Source organism: Balaenoptera acutorostrata, chromosome 12 (assembly GCF_949987535.1).
Source record: "Balaenoptera acutorostrata chromosome 12, mBalAcu1.1, whole genome shotgun sequence".
NCBI lineage: Eukaryota > Metazoa > Chordata > Mammalia > Artiodactyla > Balaenopteridae > Balaenoptera > Balaenoptera acutorostrata.
This window is the reverse complement of record NC_080075.1, coordinates 72,741,297-72,758,594: the sequence shown is the minus strand read 5'-3', so window position 1 is coordinate 72,758,594 and position 17,298 is coordinate 72,741,297. Positions and strand designations below refer to the sequence as shown.

The following is a 17,298-nucleotide window of genomic DNA, read 5'->3' as shown; positions in this document are numbered from 1 at the left end:
CAAGCATTTATTTCTGTAATGAACAAATCTGACTCTTCTCCATTCCTGTTGCCTCAGATTAGACTATCTTTGACTTCAACTAAAGCAAAATCTTTTTTATACTAATAATTGTATTTATTTGGGGGATAAGACATTCACATGGCTGAAAATTCAAAAGATACATAGGGTATAAAGTGAAGAGTACCTTTCACCTCTGTGTCCAGCCTCCCAGACCACATCCACCCAGGCAGTTTTCTTGTTACAGGTCCAAGATACTTTCTGTATTTATACACATGCAAATACATATATATCTCCACCCCCCCCCCCCTTTTTTTTTAACCTTTTGGCCATGCTGCGCATGTAGGATCTAGTTCCCCAGCCAGGGAGTCTTTCCCCTTTTTAATTCAAACAGCAACTACACACACTGTCCTGCACCTTACTTCTTTTGAGTGTACCTTGGAGACTATTCCATTTCTCTATATAAAAACCTTCCTTATTCTTTGTTATGATTGCTTAGTATGTGATTATATGAATGTAGTATGATTAGCCCTTGTTATTATTAATGGATATCCAGGTGGTTTCCAGTCTTCTGCTATTATAAACAATGCTGCTATAAATAACTCTATCTAAGCTACTTCAAATGTGCAACTATATGGCTAGCATAAGTTCCTAGAAGCAGAACTGCTGGACCAAAGTTTAGGTGCATTTGTGGTTTTGATTGATAGGCAATCTTTTTTTAATTGATCTGGTTCCCTGCCTCTAATCTCTACCACACCTTTCTAAAGCACAGAGCTGACCCTGTTGAACCTCTGCTTAATTTTGATGATTGAGTGGTATGCTCAATATGTAAAAAAACATGAATTCATCATGATCTTTATACAGAGAAAGGCAAAAATTCAACAACTTCTCATTGTATGCCACTGGAAGTAACCAGTGATCAATCCTGAAAACTGGCAATTAAAAGGAAAGAATTAAACATTTATCTTGCCTTCCAGTATGAATTGTAATTCAGAATAGTAACTGATGAGAGGGAGTTCTTTATAGAAGATTATCAGCTAGTACGTATGGAATGATGTAATTAGGAAAAAAAAATTTACCATGTTGCATCCTCTAATGAAATAATTCGGGCAACAATAAAAGTGGTTGAAACCACTAAATGAAAGTTTGTTGGGAAACTTTAAAACACCTGGACCCATTCATCACTGAAAATGGACCAACCAACCTGATGGCAAGGCAGTATGAAACATACTCAACCTGGTTCCTGGCACAAGTCTATGTCATGAGAAAAGAAGGGGGGTTGGAGAGACTGCTTTTGATTACAAAAAATTTAAGACAAAATAACGACATGTAATATATGGATTTGTTTGGATCCTGATTCAACAGTAAAAAGCTGCTTTTGAGACAATCAAGGAAATTTGATTATGGATTGGACAATAAGGAAGAGTTTAATAAGTGTAATGACATGGTAAGCTTCCATATTTTTTAGAGACATACTGACGTTTGGAGGAGTAAAACGATATAATGACTGGGATTTGCTCTAATACAACTTCAGCAAGGAAAAAAAGGGAAACAAAAAGCATATGTGGCAAATCTTGGTAATTACTACATTTGGTGATGGGGATTCTTTGTATAGTTCACTATACTTCTATGCGGCTTGAAATTTTTCAATAAAACATACACACACACACAAAATGGATGACTCTAACATTTTTTTTAGGCTAACCACAATGGTTAGACTCTCACAACCTGGACCCAATCCAACCTACGTTAGCAGCTGTATCACTAATTGTCCACATAAGCCGCGGTTCTAGCTTTACCACACTACTTGGCACTTTGGAATTGGCCAGTCACTTTAAAGCCTATTCTGTAGTCTGTTTAAGTTATTTCCTCTGTTGATCTGCGTTGTCATTCTTTTCCAACTGGGAAACTTCTTATCCTTCAAGACTAGGTCAGATGTTACCTGTGAAGTCTTCTCCAACCTCACTAGATCTCCTGGCAACATCCTGGGTTGCTTCCAATGAACTCTGTTCATACTACTAGTAGAATGTATCTCATACTGTAGATATCATCTGTCTTCCTCCATCATGATGAGTACTCCTTAATGGCAGATAGCATAAAAATTACGGGCACAGTCTCTAGATCCAGAATGCCTGAGATCACATGCCGGTTTAGTTAGTGTTACCTTGGGCAAGTAACTTAACCTCTCTGTGCCCCAGTTTTCTCATCTATAAAATCACACTTCATAGAGTGGTATTAATCTTCCTAAATGGATAAGAAAGGGACTACAACAGTTTATGACACACAGTAAACACTCAATACTAAAGATACAAAATATTAATATATTAATGTGTAACTATTTAATATAAATATCAACATACTGATTTAACTTAAATATTAATGTAATAATAACACTAAAATACTAAGGATAGGACTCTTATTTGTCCTTATTATACTTTTCCTCATATCTAGCTCAGTGTCTGGCACATAGATGCTCAATAAATGGTTGATGACTTGGATAGTTTTTGGTCTCCATACTGACCTTCACTTTGGCCCCAAAGCACTGGCATGGAGGTTGGTAGCAGGTGCTAAGAGGGGCTGGAGAGTCTGGACTCCTAACCTAAGCGGTGGCGATGCTAAAAGAGATAAAAGGCAGCAGAGTTGCTAAGTGTAGGGAGTATGTCATTTATTGACCCTGCGTTCCCCCACTCACTGGTCACTACTCTTGACTCGCAGCACAACAGGTACAGAACTGCAAGGGATCATGCCCAGCTCCGTGATCACCAGATCCACCAGTTCTGGGGGGGTCACATCATAGACCAGATTCAACAACCGTAGGGACGAGTGGTTCTGCCAGTCAGCCAGGGCCACACGTTCTCCTCGCTCACACAGCAGATCGTCAGGGTCATCTGCAATGGGAGGTGTACCCTTTTACGTACTTTTAAAAAATAAGCTGTGGGCTTCCCTTGTGGCACAGTGGTTAAGAATCCACCTGCCAATGCAGGGGACACGGGTTCGAGCCCTGGTCCGGGAAGATCCCACATGCTGCGGAGCAACTAAGCCCGTGTGCCACAACTACTGCGCCTGCGCTCTAGAGCCCATGAGCCACAACTACTGGAGTCCGCACACCTAGAGCCCGTGTCCGCAATGAGAAGCCCGCGCACCGCAATGAAGAGTAACCCCCACTCGCCGCAACTAGAGAAAACATGCGCACAGCAACGAAGACCCAACGCAGCCAAAAATAAATAAATAAAATAAATTTATAAAAAAATAAAAATAAAAAATAAGTTGTACTTCAACCTCCCCTCTCCCTCCCAAATCTTCTCAGGTCCCTGGAACCTTCTCTCCTGCCCTCCTGGGCCTCCTTACCTAGCTCATTAGAGACAAAGGCATCAGTCTGCACACGCTCACAAAACTTGTATGTTTCACAGCAGACCAGCACTGGCACATTATGGGCCCGTGCCACCAGGGCCAGCTGCGCTGTCCCTACCCGTGACATCACAGACCCGTTGGCCAGGAGTGCATGAGCTCCCAACAGCACCTTAGAAACCTATTTTGGAAAGTAGAGAGGAGGAAAAAAAATGTCATGTGTGACCAGTGCAGAATAAGTTTCCCAATTCTTACCCAGGACAGCAATATTAAGGCAATGGGTAACAAATCTTAATAAAGGCTCTTGGAAAACACCTGACCATTGACTCACCGCACCACCCACAGGAAAACTAAACTCTTTTGCCCTGTTCCCTCTCAGCGGCTACTAGTTTAATATAAGGTTCTCGCAATAGCTAGACATGCTGTATAACATGCTGTAGATGCTTCTCCTACTAAATATAAACACAGCTGTATAATTCTAGTATTTCTAGACAATTGCAATGTTGGGAAGGCCAGACTATGTCTATACTACTATACCCTTTTACTCCAACTTTGGAGTCCTTTTCCTCTGCCCTCACCTCTGGGAGCACATAGGAAGCTGCAGGAATCAGCAGGTAGGAGGCAGGGACCCCAGCACGGACCAGAAAACGTAGCATGTGCTTTCCCTCCAGCCGTGGCCGGCTGTCCACCACTACCACCCGAAACCGCCGGCCCTTAGCCCAAGCCTCCTGAAGAATTCGTGATACCAGAGATGAGCTGGAGTGAATGGAGAGGAAGATTCAGTTATAAATGTCACTGACTGATGGTCAGCTCATTCCTAAAGGGCAAAGGGGCAGTTCCTTCTTCAAATCACTTCACTCCCCAATTTTCTCAGTCATAGCGTCTGGCCCATACCATCCATATACCAGGATCACATCTTCATTACTGATCTTCTTATAAGCATAGCGTGAGATTGCCTGAGATGCAAGCACAATCTTCTCTCGCACGTATCGATTGATGGCTGCTCGAAGTTCTGACTTGGCCTAAATGGAGCAAGATACTTATGGAACAAGAAATGAACACAACTTTCCCTTTGATTATCATGCTGGATGCCTGAATATGCATATAATGACAGGCCTAAAGGGGGCCAAGGTCAGACAGACCAACCACCTCCTTAACCCTTGACCAGGCAGACCAAAGAGTTGCCCCTCTGGGAGTCCCGAACATGTTTCCAGCTCTATCCCCCAGGTGCATGCCTTGCTCATTCCTCATACTCATCACCTCCTCTTCCCGCTTGGAGCTGCTCACACCCGTGATCTCCTTGTTAAGGAACTTGATGGCGTTGTACATGCTCGCGGACAGGGGACGGCACTGAGTCAGGAAGCTACAACAACAACACCTTGCATCTGTGCAACTCTTCACAGCTCACAAAGCTTTCACATTTAAAAACATTTTTTTAAAAAGAAAACAGAAAAATGAAAATAGAGATAGAAGAGCAAGAAAAAGGGTCCAAGAAAAGGACTGAGCAAGGTGGGGTGGGAGTGGATGTGCAGTGGTCATCCTTACCTGAAGTAGGGCTTTAGTTTATTCACTAGGTCCCTTGACAGTTCTTCATTGGGAGGTGTGGTGTAGTCCTGAATCACCTGTAGGGTACACAAGTTGATCAGCAAAATGCGCCCTAACAAAAGTCTCTGAAAGGGGGATAGGGTAAGCTTCTCTGAGAATAGTCTTCTGAGGGTAGAGTCATTCCCTCTTCCCCCCAGAGATTACTCTGGGTGAGAAAAGCTGGGGTAGTGTTGGGGAAGGTGAGGCTGGATCATAAGAGGTAACAAGATGGGACATACCTGCTGCAAGGCATGAAGCAGGGCAATGCACCGGGCATTGGAGCCACTGACCAGGCCCTGGGAGTACTGCAGGCCAAGTCGCACCATGGCTGGGTGGATCACAGAGGATGGGATGCTGATGGGATGGCGGTGTCACACACTTTGCAAGGGAACTTGAGCACCTACCGCCCACCTGCCCCTGATGAAAAGAAACCTCCTTCACTCGCACAGACACCCCCATTTCCTCTAGAGTTCTGCCTTGCGTTCATGCTTCTTTCCACAGATCCAACCTCAAGTTTCCAGTCACTTTCAAAACAGAATTACTAAAACTCCTCACGCTTAAAAATTATGACAATTTCATAAGCTCCTACCTCATAAACTGGGTCAGAGAGTTTTGTCTGCTGTACTGGGGTAGGTGGGAGAAGAGACTGACTTTGGATCCATAATCCTTTCGTGTAGGAACCTTGACAAAACAGGGGAACAGGACCAAGGGCCTAGAGTTTAAAACTGTAGGATAATTCTGGGAAGGAAGAAGATGGTGAGCCAAATACCCATCCTTTTCCAGGGTCTCCCTTCGCCCCGAGCACCTTTCCTCCCTCTATTCCATCTCCCTAGGCTCTTTCGACCACACACCAAACCCACTTCCTACCTGCTGCCGTTCTGGTTTTTTAACAAGCCTCCTCAGAAGCATGGGGTCATCAACCTGACTATGCTCGGGTAGACGCTTCGCTCCTAGAAGATAACAATCGTGTTTTCAAGACACTGTAGGTGATAATGAGAAATCTGCTTTCAGGGCATAAGGGACATCGAGAAAGATTTGAGAGAGAGACGGAAAAAAACAGGAGAAAAGAGTAGAAAAAGAAACGGGTAGGATGAGGTTAAGGAGAGAATTGTGAACTCTGGGAACGAAGGTGAAAATTGGGAGCTGTTTTACTGTGGGGAAGCCTGAGCTAACATAGGCATTTGAATCAACAGAGGTCTTGAAGTGAAGATACCTGAGGGCATTTCTCCAGCTGTGCTGGGGCAGGCCTGAGGAGGTGGCCCTCCTTGGTCCCCTTTTCTTGCCTGCTTCAGGGCCCGCTCAGCCTCCTGCTTGGCCCGCCTTTCAGCTCGAAGTTCAGCCTTACTCCGACCTGCTGGAACTTTCTCCTTGGCACTGCCCAACTGACTGTCCAGTCCAGGCAGGTCTTTGGTCGGGCCTGCTAAAGGTAGAAGGAAGAGGTGCCCAAGCCCCAGGTAGGTAATAGCTATGCCCCAACCAAAGCTTCTTTTCCTGTTTATCTAAACTTTTTCCCTTTTCACTTGTTCAAACCAACTTTGTCCTGTCTCCCCCTCTTCTCTCCCACCACATCCCTTTACCAGCTCCACACCCCGGCCCTTTAAAAAAGCCCCCGCACCTTGACAATGGGCTGCAGATACAGCAGAGCCAGTTTCTGGTTCTGCCCCCTTTTCCTCCTTCCGTTTCTTCTTCTGCTGTTTCTTTTCCTTCCGAAGCTGCAGCTTTTCTTCTTGGGTCATCTCCCTCCCCCCTGCCTAAGACACAGACATAGAACACTGCTCTTCCCCAACAATTCCAAAAATGAATAAACACTACTGGATACTTACTAGTCTCCCACAGGATCCCTAGTCCTTCCTAAATCTCAGCAGCTACCTGTTACGAGCTTAGAGCCCACAGGAATCTCCTGCAAGTCACAGTCACATTAGCATTAGGGCTGAAAAAGCTCTGTAAAATCTCTTGGCTTTACCAAGAAATAAAGTGAAACGGGGATGAAGATTGGGGCGGAATGAAGTTGACACGGCCTCCTGCGTACCGCCTGACAGGCGGCTAGGGAGGGCACCCGCACTTACCCCAGGCCGAGGAACAAGCTCCGCCTTCATCCCAGATCCCGAGTCTGCATCAAAAAACAGGGCACAAAGTGAACCAGAGAGGCTCCGGGAGGGTTTGCGGGGACACGTACTCGGCGCTGCTAGCTGCTGGGTCTGCATGACCACGGGTCCGCCACCAGGCGGGAGGTGAGCAGGGGATCGGCGTGGGGTACGCAGTGCGCGGCAGGATCAAAGGGAAGGGGGGCGGGGGAAGGAGGGAGCACGCACACTTCCCGGAGGAACAAGCCCTTACGCGGCAAGGAGTGCGCCCGAGGCAGTGCGGAACAGAGTCCGGCGTGGCGCGGCAACCGAACGACGGGGCCCAGAGCTACTCAGGGCCCATCAGTAGCCATCCGGGGCCCGTCCGCTCGCATACCTGTTTGTGCGCCCGGCCCTTCACTCACCCTCGCGAACAGCCACGGCCACGGCAGCCATCATCCTCCGTCCTAGGCTCCGCCCGCCTGGGTCACAGGGACTACAGCGCCCCCTGGGCCGACAGCCTCGGCGCGCAGCCCCAACCGGACTACAAGCCCCGAAGTGCTCTGGGGCGCTGCCCCTGGCTACGGGTCGCGATAAGGGCCGTCTCAGCTTCGGGCTCCCAATCCCGGCTGTCGGCTCTTGCCCTTTAGACTACAGTTCCCAGGATGCCGGGGGCGCTGCGCCCCAGAGCGGACGTTCCCAGCCCTTCCCATCTCTGATCTCAAGTCCCCCGCAAAATGGCGAGCGAGGCTGCGGGGACGCGCTGAGGAGCGGAGGCGAGCGTGCAAAGCCGCTGTGGCCCTCACAGTCCGGACCCGGCCGGGCCCTGCCGCAGGGAACATGCACTTTTCCATTCCTGAAACCGAGTCCCGCAGCGGGGACAGCGGCGGCTCCGCCTACGTGGTGAGGAGCGGCCGGAGCCCGGCCGGGCAGGGGCGGGGATAACGGGCCGGAGCCCTCTCCGAGCGGCCTCCGAAGTCTGGCCGCCACTTTTCGGGCCTGGTCACAGGCCGCTGAGTCCCGACGGCCTCGCTGGGAGATTATATTACGTCTCAGATTCATCCAAAGGTCGCCCCAGCTCCTGTAGGTCCTTTGTTCGGCCGCATCGCCTCCCCCGGCTGGGCCGCGGCTACTCTGGTGGGCGTCCCTGGCCTCCTGGGGAGGAAGACTGCAGCCTGAGCGCCCGGGTTTACCCCGACTGGTCCTTCTGCTTTGGGACCTGGCTCTGGGGAAAATCGACTGGCCACCTTTGGAAGATCTCGGCGCGTTGCTCAGGCGGAGCTGTGGCAGGCAACTTCCGGCCAGGGTTCTCAAGCCCCGCCAAAATGGCGAGCGAGGCGGGCGACCCTAAACAAGACCGCGACCCTAAACTGCTTGCCTGCTTTTGTGTCCTCAGGCCTATAACATTCACGTGAATGGAGTCCTGCACTGTCGGGTGCGCTACAGCCAACTCCTGGGGCTGCACGAGCAGGTGGGACTAGCACCCCTGCCTTGAGGCAGCTTCAAGCCCTTTTCTACACCTGGGCATCAGTGTCTCCATTTCCGTCCTCGTCGCTTTCCCGTAGGCTGTAGTTCCCCTTTAATCACTGCCACAGGGAAGGATTTGGTGCTTTATCTTATCGTCTGACATTTCCGGGGAACTCCCAGGAAGCTTAATGTCTGCCACTAACTGCTCCTCCCTATACTCACATACTCCCTCCTTTCTCCTCTGTCCCCATCTTACACAGCCTGTACACTGCCTGTGCCTGTGCATGGAGAAAACGACAACCCTACCCCCTACGCTGCCAAAGCACTTTCCTTCTCTCATCTGAGCTGCAACTTGAAATTCTTTTCCTTGCTCATATTGATACAAACCATTCACCAGTTTCTGTGTTCCTTGACTCACCTGAGCGGGTGTAGCTGTTCCAGTTATCCTTATGTGTCTGTGATGTAATGTTTCTCTGTTATCCTCACCAGATTCTGAGCTCTGTATTTAACTCGGTACAGAGTCCTGGTTTGACTGATAACTAGTTTTGCAACCCTGAGCAAGTTACCTGATTTCTTTGGGCCTCAGCTTGTACAACTGAAAAATGGAGTCATTGATCTGCAAAGTCCCTTTAAGTCCTAAAATACTTCGTGAATATATTTAGCTGTTACTTAACTGTGCACATAAACTTTCCTTACAAAGCCCTTTGCTTCCTGTGAGGGTTCAATGAACACAGCTTTGCTAGATAATCAAGGGTCTCCCTAGGCCCTGACCCTATACAAACTCTTCCCACACTGTGGAGGGACTGACTTGTACACTGTAAGATTGGAGAGAACATATATCTAGGACAGAGGAACGGCTCCCTTGGGATGCTGCCCCTGCCAAAGGAATGATTTCCTGGATGACCAGGGTAGATAGGGGAGCAGGGACTAAGGAAAGGGAAGGGGAGCCCAAGAGAACATTATGAATGTGGATTGCCTCTTCTCATTTGCTATGTTTATGTGAAGAGTTGTATCTCTTTCTCCAAATAGCTTCGGAAGGAATATGGGGCCAATGTGCTTCCTGCATTTCCCCCAAAGAAGCTTTTCTCTCTGACACCCGCTGAGGTAGAACAGAGGAGAGAGCAGTTAGAGAAGTACATGCAAGCTGGTGAGTGGTTGGAGGGAACTTTAGGCTGACTCTGTTGAGGACTATGGAGAGAGACTTAAAACAGCTGATTTTATAGAAGGTCCTGAAGGAATCTGTAGATCTGGGAAGCCTATTGTTTTATCTGTTATTTAATTAGCAAAAGTAAATAGCATGCAAGGATGTTCTAATATCTAGGTACCAGCAAAGCAATTTGGGCACTGACATCTATGAGAAATACTAATATAGCACTAACTAGTCTTAAAGCAGTTTCGATCGGTGGGGAGAACTTAATTTGTATCTGATGTGCTTTAGATGAACATTATTTTTCCCTAGTTCTATAGACTGGACTCAACTAGATGGTAGCCAAGGGTGGGGCAGGTGAAGAATTTATGCAAACAGTGAGTGAGGTGAGGCCAGTTGGGAGATGTGACAAGCCACCATCAGCCCAGGAAAGGGGACCTGGGGGGCCTGCCAAAAAGAGAACTGGGGGGATCCAAGAGGGAATCATAAGTTATTAGAACATCATTCTCTTGTCCCCACAGTTCGGCAAGACCCATTGCTTGGGAGCAGTGAGACCTTCAATAGTTTCCTGCGTCGGGCGCAACAGGTAAGGTTTTGGCTGGGACCAAGATTTAAGGGAAGCACCTTCCTGCAGGGCCACATCATTTTAATGAGGTGGGTACAGAGGAGCCATCCTGGCACCTTTCTGTATGGAATGGGGCTTCTGCTCTACCAGTGAAATCAAGGAAACCCAGTCTATAATTAAACAGCTGAGAATAAAGTCACCGGAGGGACCTACAATACAACATAGTTGGGAAGGGTCAGAGCTGGACGCTGGGCATGTTGTTAACAAGGCGCCTCCCATTCCCGTGTATGCTCACAACCAGGAGACACAGCAGGTCCCAACAGAAGAGGTCTCCTTGGAAGTGCTGCTTAGCAACGGGCAGAAAGTTCTGGTCACTGTGCTAACTTCAGATCAGACTGAGGATGTCCTGGAGGTGAGGTGCTTGTTCTGCACTGCCCCTCCTCCCCCTGCACCCCAGGTTCCCAGGCTTGGGGTGACTGGAACCATCCAGCATGATGAGCTGTATTTCCTTCCCTATCCCTAGGCTGTGGCTGCAAAGCTGGATCTTCCAGATGACTTGATCGGATACTTTAGTCTCTTTCTAGTTCGAGAAAAAGAGGATGGAGCCTTTTCGTGTGAGTTTGTCTGGACTTTACAGCTTCCCTCTGTTTCCACTAGTGAATTTGCCTGTCTCCCCCAAGAATGTGGCATTTCCCCAGGGCTTCTCTCTTGATTTCCCTCCCCTGAGTTTCATGACATTTTCTTTTTCTTTTCTTTCTTTTTTTTTTTTTTTATAAACCCACAGTTGTACGGAAGTTGCAAGAGTTTGAGCTGCCTTATGTGTCTGTTGCCAGTCTTCGGAGTCAAGAGTATAAGATTGTGCTAAGGAAGAGGTCAGGGCTGGGCTTGGAGGAGGGAGAGGGTGCTGGACTGGATTATGGGGCCACGTATTGAGACAGAATAATCTGGATAAGGGGGTAGTGCTGGGTGTTTCTACCAGGCCTCCCAAGCTTCCTCCAGCTGTATCGCCATTAGCCCCATAGTTCCAGATTGCTCCGGTTTTGCCCCTTTTCCATTCTGCCTCTTGCCTTCCCCCAGCTTAGCCCCATTACCCCTTTCCACTCCTTGGCCTCACAGTTATTGGGACTCTGCCTATGATGACGATGTCATGGAGAACCGGGTTGGCCTGAACCTGCTTTATGCTCAGGTGAGCTTGGAGCTGCCTCAGAACCCTTCCCCTGAAAATGGCTCTGGTGTCCCTCTGCCAAGAAAACTCCTTTCGTATCTTTACTGCCAGTTCATGGGGAAGTTTCTAGAATACTCTCAGGGCATATGGCACAACCTCTACTCTCCCTGCTTTGTAAGCTGATATGGTCAAGGACTCAACTGCGAAGAGCTTGCTCAAATGTGGGGCTAGGGGTCAGGCTGGACAGAGGTAACTGGACACTCTGGATCTCTGACTGGGAGCCCCGAACCCCCCACCCCTTGTCTCCGCTGTAGACAGTATCAGACATTGAGCGTGGGTGGATCCTAGTCACCAAGGAGCAGCACCGGCAGCTCAAATCACTGCAAGAGAAGGTCTCCAAGAAGGAGGTGAGCCCTGCCTCCCTGTCTCCCTCCAAGGGGTTGCTTCCTCTGGGCTGTCCCACTTCCCCTCCTGACCCGTCCCGCGTGCTGACTGGGTTTCAGTTCCTGCGTCTGGCCCAGACACTGCGGCACTATGGCTACTTGCGCTTCGATGCCTGTGTGGCTGACTTCCCGGAGAAGGACTGTCCGGTGGTGGTGAGCGCAGGCAACAGTGAGCTCAGCCTCCAGCTCCGCCTGCCTGGCCAGCAACTCCGTGAAGGCTCCTTCCGGGTCACCCGCATGCGGTGCTGGCGGGTCACCTCCTCTGTGAGTTGGGGTAGGAGGGGGAGACCTTGGGGATGGAGGCCCGGCAAGCCTTGAGCTTCAGGAATGGGCTGGAGTGGGTCAGGGAGAGGCACATCGGTCAGAATGAGCTCAGCCTAATTCTTACCCTTCCTCTCCCAGGTGCCACTGCCCAGTGGAGGCACAAGCAGCCCAGGTCGGGGCCGGGGTGAGGTGCGCCTGGAACTGGCTTTTGAATACCTCATGAGCAAGGACCGGCTACAGTGGGTCACCATCACCAGCCCCCAGGTGTGAGCCCACCCTCAGGCCTCCTCTGGAGCCCATTGCACCGTCTCTCTTAGATACCCAAGTCTAGGGCTTCCAGGACTCCATGTGAGTGGGAGCCCTTGTCTTAGGGGTGCTGGGCTCAGGATGACCACTCTAGTCAGGCTGAGCTCTCTCCTTGCCCTCAGGCTATCATGATGAGCATCTGCTTGCAGTCCATGGTAGATGAACTGATGGTGAAGAAATCCGGCGGCAGCATCAGGAAGGTAAGCAGCAAGCACGGACCAAGCAGCTGAGTGGTTGTGCTCTCCCTGCCTTTTGTCCTAGGGGTGACGCCTCTCCTGAGAGGGAGGGGAAGGGATTGGGATTCCAGAGGGAGTGGCCAGCCCTTATCAGCACCTCATGTCTCCATCCCCAGATGCTACGCCGGCGGGTGGGGGGCACCCTGAGACGCTCAGACAGCCAGCAAGCAGTGAAGTCCCCACCGCTGCTTGTAAGTACTACTCCCTGGTCAGTCCCCCAGCCCCCAGGCCTTGTGTCACCTCCCCAGTGAGGTCTCTGACACCTCTGCCTCCTCCTCCCTAGGAGTCACCTGATGCCAGCCGGGAGTCCATGGTCAAACTCTCAGTGAGTTTCCCACGAGGGTTGGTGAGGTTGGTGTTTGTAGGGGACCTTAGGGAGGCTTGAGCCCTCTGACCCCGACCCTGCCTTTATTACAGAGCAAGCTGAGTGCCGTGAGCTTGCGGGGGATTGGCACTCCCAGTACTGATGCCAGTGCCAGTGATGTCCACGGCAATTTCGCCTTTGAGGGCATTGGAGACGAGGATCTGTGATCTCCAGAGCTTGGATGTCAGCCCTCTACCCTGGAGGAGTGTTCAGAAACTTGCCCTGTGCCTGTATCCCCCAAACTGGGGTATTTTTCTTCGTATCGTCCCCTTTTCTCCTCGGCCAGGGGCCTCCTAACCTGCCTTCCCTTCCCCTCCCCAGGGCTGGCTATACAAAGGATCGCTCAGAGCTGGCCTTCAATGCCAAATTAGCATTTAGTATTTTGCACAAAGTCCACGGGACCATGGCTACCTGCCTGGGGAGGAACCACAACTCCCCCCAGGCTGCTTCTGGCTTCTCGGGGCCATGAGCCAAGGGGATGGGCAGAGGTCTGTGTATGGTCTGGCCCAGCTCCCCGTCATTAAACTCAGCCTGATTGCTGCCTACCTCTGGTTCCCTCTCACTGCCCCTGCTCCCCCCGTCACAGCATGGACTGCTGTGCTAAGGGTGAGGCCAAGCCGTGCTTGCCACTGCCGACTCAGCATAGACGTGGCTTTGTTAGTGTTTCCTTTATTATAAAGCACTGAAATAAGTTAAATAGACAGGTGTGAGGCTGGACAGTCCCCCAGCCAGTTCATCCACCGCCCCTGGGAGCAGTGGAGGTGGATACAGGGCCCTTCTCACTGAGCTTATGAAGTCGCATCAGTCAAGGCAAGGCCCCCTGGTCCATATGGGCCCCCCGCCCATGGGGTTTGGACTGGTCCGTATAGTGCCTAGGTTAGTCTGTGTGGAGCCCCTGGCCAGCGGGGGAGGAAGGAAAAGGTGGCTCCTGGTCCATCTGTATAAAACATACAGGAGGGTCAGGGCTAATCCATAGAGCCCTAGGGGAGAAGGACCTAGTTCAGGGTGAGTCTGTATGGAGAGCTCGGCTACCAGTGGCAGCCAGGGCTGTTGGGCCCCGAGAGCTCAAAACAGAGGGGGGACTGTGAGGTGGGGCCCAGCCCTCAGAGGCAGAGAGGCCAGGCCCTCCTGCCCCCCCGTGGCCGTGCACCTTCTGGTGGCGTTTGTAGTTGTCCCAGTGGCCCGTGGTATAGGCGCAGGTGGCACAGCGGAAGGGCTTCTCGCCGGTGTGCCGCAGCATGTGGCGTTTGAGGTTCATACTCTGGTTGCAGCTGTAGTTGCAAAGGCTACACCGAAAAGGTTTGTCCCCAGAGTGGATTCGACCATGACGCTTGAGGTTGGCCAGGTTGCCACAGGCATAGGGGCAGAGGGGGCACTTGTAGGGCTTCTCTCCTGTGTGGACACGCTGGTGCCGTTTCAGGTTATCCAGATGAGCAGAGGCATAAGGACAGCGGGCACAGCGGAAGGGCTTCTCGCCACTGTGCGTCTTCATGTGCCGAGCCAAGTGGTTGGGATAGTGAGTGGCAAAGGGGCAGAGGCTACAGGCAAAGCCTTTGTCACTGGGGCCCTGGGGTCCACCACTGGCACCACTTCCAGTCTCTCCTCGCATGCAGCGCCCACACATGGCCGCTCCCAGCCGACTACCCTCCCCCTCTTCCAGCTCTTGTCCACAGTTCCGGCAGGTCCAAGGGAACAGCAGCTCTGGCAGTGGTTCTGATCCAGTCCCACACAGGCCTTCCCCTTCACCCCTCAGCTGCCCACAGTCCGGCAGGAAACTGGCACCACCTGGTGGCACATGGAGGCTCAAATCTGGAAGCAGCAGGGCATCTGTGGAGACAATGAAACCTGGGCTATGAATCCAAGTACCCCTAAGGCCACCCACCCACGTCCGAGGTTCTTTGGTCCCTGGCTTTTTACCTTCAGGTCGCCGGGGCACTGCCCCCTCCTGCTCTGTGGGACTGGGAGGCCGGGCAGGACGTGGAGCACAGCAGCGGAAGCCACAGGTCGGGCAGGGAGGAGTGGGGGGCCCCGCGTGGGTGCGCTGATGCCGCCTCAGGTTGCCCAGGCTGCTGCAGGCAAAGGGGCAGTGGGGACAGCGGTAGGGCTTCTCGCCAGTGTGGGTGCGAGTATGTCGCGTCAGGTTGACGAGCTGGGCTGAGGCGTAGGGGCAGCGGCCACAGCGGAACGGCTTCTCCCCGCTGTGTGTCTGCATGTGCCGCTTCAGGTGGCTCGAGTAGTGGGACACGAAGGCGCAGAGGCGGCATGAGTATAGTAGCCGTGGGGGCAGCGGGGGCCCCCCACCCGGCCCTCCTGCCCCACAACACGGCCCCTCACCTGTGGGCCCCCCACACAGCTGGCAGGCTGGGCCTGGCCTCTCACCCCTGGCCTCCCCTGGACCCCTGGCTGGCTCCTCAACTTCACTCTCCGCACTTAGCGCCCGGCCGCCCCCAGACTCGTCGTCGCTCAGCCCATAGGGAAGCCCAGGCCTGGCCCCCAGAGAGTCTCCTGGTGAGACAGACATGAGAAGAGACATCAACACAGGCTAGGAACAGACTCCAAACTCCCTTTCTCACTTGTGGTCTCCCCACTTGCTGGGCTCCACCCTTCTCTTCAATTCAATGATCCTAAAAATTCAACACAAATCATCTACCTCCAAGTCTGGACTAACCTAGTGATGACAGAGTTGTACATAGGACCAATGAATGGAAAAAGATCAAGGGCTCACAGTGGACCACAGACTGAAATGAATCAATAATTAAATAATTAACTGATTCTTGGGATAAGAAAGTAAAAATACACAAGGCAGAGACCTGATATCTTTTTTCTAGTGCCTCTATCAGTAAGGACTCTTGGTTTTTATTTTATAATCATCTCCATACTATCTCAAGAGGCAAAATTTGGAGGGAAGAGGAAACAAAGTAACGCATGTAATACCACTTCTAAGCCTAAAGGATAGATTCTCTTTTATATGGATTCCCTCAATGACTTTCAAAATCATCCTTCAGAAGTGGCATTAGTGGATAGGTAGTGCAGCAAACTAGGATGGGGTGATGCTAAGATCACAGGGAAGAGGAATGTGGAAGGATATTTGAGGGCAGAGACTAATACCTCCAATACAAGAGGAGTTTACGCTGCAGGTGAAAGGGAGTTAGATCAGCTGTAAATACTAGCTTGAATGAGGTTGCTTCCCTGAACCTCTTAAAAATAAACTCATATAAGGAATGGGCTAGGGAGCGGGATAAAGTTATTAAAAGGGCATTTACTTTTAACCAGTTCCGTGTGATTCCTCTACTGTCCTATTCATACCACCTTTGAACCAGGCCCCAGAACTTGACCTCAACAAAGTGATGGACCATCAGGCAAATGAAGAAATCTAGCTCAAATCTAAACTAAACCAGCCCCAGTGGCAGGAAATGGTGTTTTGCTCACTGGCACTATACCGTAACCCGCCTCCTAAAGGCCGGGGTTCCAGCGGTCACTTCCTTAAGTAAGTCCCCCAAACCCACCTTCAGAGTCTCTCTCGAAGCCCATGAGCTGGTCGCTGTTGCCGTCACCTTCCTCCTCTTCCTCTTCTTCCTCAAACTCCAGATCCTGGCCTAGTAGCAAATCACTCTCCAATACCAGGGCCCCAGGTCCTTCGTCGAGGGAGTCTTCGGTATCCACTGAAGAGGGGAAGAGGCTTGTAGATCCTCCCTCAGGAACCGTGCCCATCATTCGCACCCGGGGAGCCAGCCCTCGCAGACCGTACTTCCCGCACTCGTAGACCCTCTCGGGTTCTGTTAGTACCTCGATGGGAAGCTAGGAGTCCAGATCGCCCACCCCATCCCTCAAGAGTCCTCCTCCACCCAGACCTGAACCCACACCACTGACCCCACCCCCGCTCCTCCCCACCTCGCAGCTCGTGACCCCTGACCCCTGACCTTTGACCCCCTCGCATTTCACGGGCTGCGGGTGGCTTTGCTTCCTTCGGGGCATCGTGACCGGCTCCAGCCCGACGCGCCTCCGGCCTGCGGCCGCCCGGCCCCGCCCCTCCCAATTCGGCCTGCCCGCCCTTCCCCTCAGGGCCCGCGGGCCGCCCCCATGCAGCGGCGCGGGCCCCGGGCAGCCCCCGGCCCTGGCCCCGGCGCCCAGCTCAGGCCGCTCCCGCCGCCGCCGCCGCCGCCGCCGCGTCCATTCATGGAGCCCCCTACCCCCGCCCTACGGAGACCAGCTGGTACCTCCGTACTCGCTTCCGCTTCCGCTGTCGCAGAGCCACACGGGACGCGTAGTCCGTGGAAAGCAGAAGCCCCGAAAGCGTCCACAGCGTGACCAGGAAGTGATTGTGACGGAAGCAAGCGGGCGAGCCAATC

At 51.7% G+C, this 17,298-nt stretch overlaps 3 protein-coding genes across 12 annotated transcripts; 1 reads left to right on the top strand and 2 right to left on the bottom strand.

Moving 5' to 3' along the window:
- Positions 1–1,321: 1,321 nt before the first annotated feature.
- EIF2B4 (eukaryotic translation initiation factor 2B subunit delta) lies at positions 1,322–7,517 on the bottom strand. Of its 8 annotated transcripts, none has more exons than XR_009009848.1 (14): positions 6,996–7,364; positions 6,545–6,680; positions 6,143–6,349; positions 5,797–5,879; positions 5,519–5,610; positions 5,169–5,283; positions 4,891–4,967; positions 4,606–4,708; positions 4,240–4,367; positions 3,924–4,101; positions 3,346–3,526; positions 2,690–2,885; positions 2,519–2,612; positions 1,322–2,076 (listed from the first exon to the last, which is right to left on the bottom strand). XR_009009848.1 is itself a non-coding variant. In XM_057557801.1 (14 exons), the coding sequence occupies exons 1-14, from the start codon at positions 7,449–7,451 to the stop codon at positions 2,597–2,599; spliced, it is 1,590 nt and encodes a 529-aa protein (XP_057413784.1). In that variant the 5' UTR covers positions 7,452–7,517; the 3' UTR covers positions 1,322–2,596. The 8 variants fall into 8 exon arrangements, 7 of the variants coding, with proteins under 7 accessions (XP_057413784.1, XP_057413782.1, XP_057413783.1 ...); XM_057557801.1 differs by adding an exon at positions 7,418–7,517 and having other exon boundaries at positions 1,322–2,612; positions 6,996–7,039; XM_057557799.1 differs by having other exon boundaries at positions 1,322–2,612.
- Positions 7,518–7,679: 162 nt separating this feature from the next.
- Positions 7,680–13,494, top strand: SNX17 (sorting nexin 17). Of its 2 annotated transcripts, XM_007191338.3 has the most exons (15): positions 7,680–7,895; positions 8,389–8,463; positions 9,489–9,606; positions 10,128–10,192; positions 10,473–10,583; positions 10,695–10,785; positions 10,956–11,043; positions 11,288–11,357; positions 11,651–11,743; positions 11,840–12,043; positions 12,182–12,307; positions 12,472–12,549; positions 12,702–12,776; positions 12,869–12,910; positions 13,003–13,494. In XM_007191338.3, exons 1-15 carry the CDS (start codon positions 7,833–7,835, stop codon positions 13,114–13,116), a joined length of 1,413 nt encoding a protein of 470 aa, XP_007191400.1. In that variant the 5' UTR covers positions 7,680–7,832; the 3' UTR covers positions 13,117–13,494. The 2 variants fall into 2 exon arrangements, with proteins under 2 accessions (XP_007191400.1, XP_057413788.1); XM_057557805.1 differs by lacking the exon at positions 8,389–8,463 and having other exon boundaries at positions 7,682–7,895.
- Positions 13,495–13,595: 101 nt separating this feature from the next.
- ZNF513 (zinc finger protein 513) lies at positions 13,596–17,287 on the bottom strand. Of its 2 annotated transcripts, none has more exons than XM_057557804.1 (4): positions 17,167–17,287; positions 16,456–16,611; positions 14,867–15,454; positions 13,596–14,776 (listed from the first exon to the last, which is right to left on the bottom strand). In XM_057557804.1, the coding sequence occupies exons 2-4, from the start codon at positions 16,478–16,480 to the stop codon at positions 13,950–13,952; spliced, it is 1,440 nt and encodes a 479-aa protein (XP_057413787.1). In that variant the 5' UTR covers positions 16,481–16,611; positions 17,167–17,287; the 3' UTR covers positions 13,596–13,949. The 2 variants fall into 2 exon arrangements, with proteins under 2 accessions (XP_057413787.1, XP_007191401.1); XM_007191339.2 differs by lacking the exon at positions 17,167–17,287 and adding an exon at positions 16,870–17,121.
- Between the last annotated feature and the right edge of the window lie 11 nt (positions 17,288–17,298).

Excerpts from the sequence above, each read along its gene's own strand:
- EIF2B4 (XM_057557799.1), bottom strand. The coding sequence starts at position 7,133 with ATGCAGACCCAGCAGCTAGCAGCGCCGAGTACGTGTCCCCGCAAACCC. Across the intron at positions 6,681-6,995 it reads AGCTTGTTCCTCGGCCTGGG|GCAGGGGGGAGGGAGATGAC; the intron begins GTAAGTGCGGGT and ends TCTGTGTCTTAG. Across the intron at positions 5,880-6,142 it reads AGCTGGAGAAATGCCCTCAG|GAGCGAAGCGTCTACCCGAG; the intron begins GTATCTTCACTT and ends GTTATCTTCTAG.
- SNX17 (XM_007191338.3), top strand. The coding sequence starts at position 7,833 with ATGCACTTTTCCATTCCTGAAACCGAGTCCCGCAGCGGGGACAGCGGC. Across the intron at positions 11,744-11,839 it reads AGAAGGTCTCCAAGAAGGAG|TTCCTGCGTCTGGCCCAGAC; the intron begins GTGAGCCCTGCC and ends ACTGGGTTTCAG. Across the intron at positions 12,044-12,181 it reads GCTGGCGGGTCACCTCCTCT|GTGCCACTGCCCAGTGGAGG; the intron begins GTGAGTTGGGGT and ends TTCCTCTCCCAG.
- ZNF513 (XM_007191339.2), bottom strand. The coding sequence starts at position 16,924 with ATGCCCCGAAGGAAGCAAAGCCACCCGCAGCCCGTGAAATGCGAGGGG. Across the intron at positions 15,455-16,455 it reads CTTCGAGAGAGACTCTGAAG|GAGACTCTCTGGGGGCCAGG; the intron begins GTGGGTTTGGGG and ends CTGTCTCACCAG. Across the intron at positions 14,777-14,866 it reads AGTGCCCCGGCGACCTGAAG|ATGCCCTGCTGCTTCCAGAT; the intron begins GTAAAAAGCCAG and ends TTGTCTCCACAG.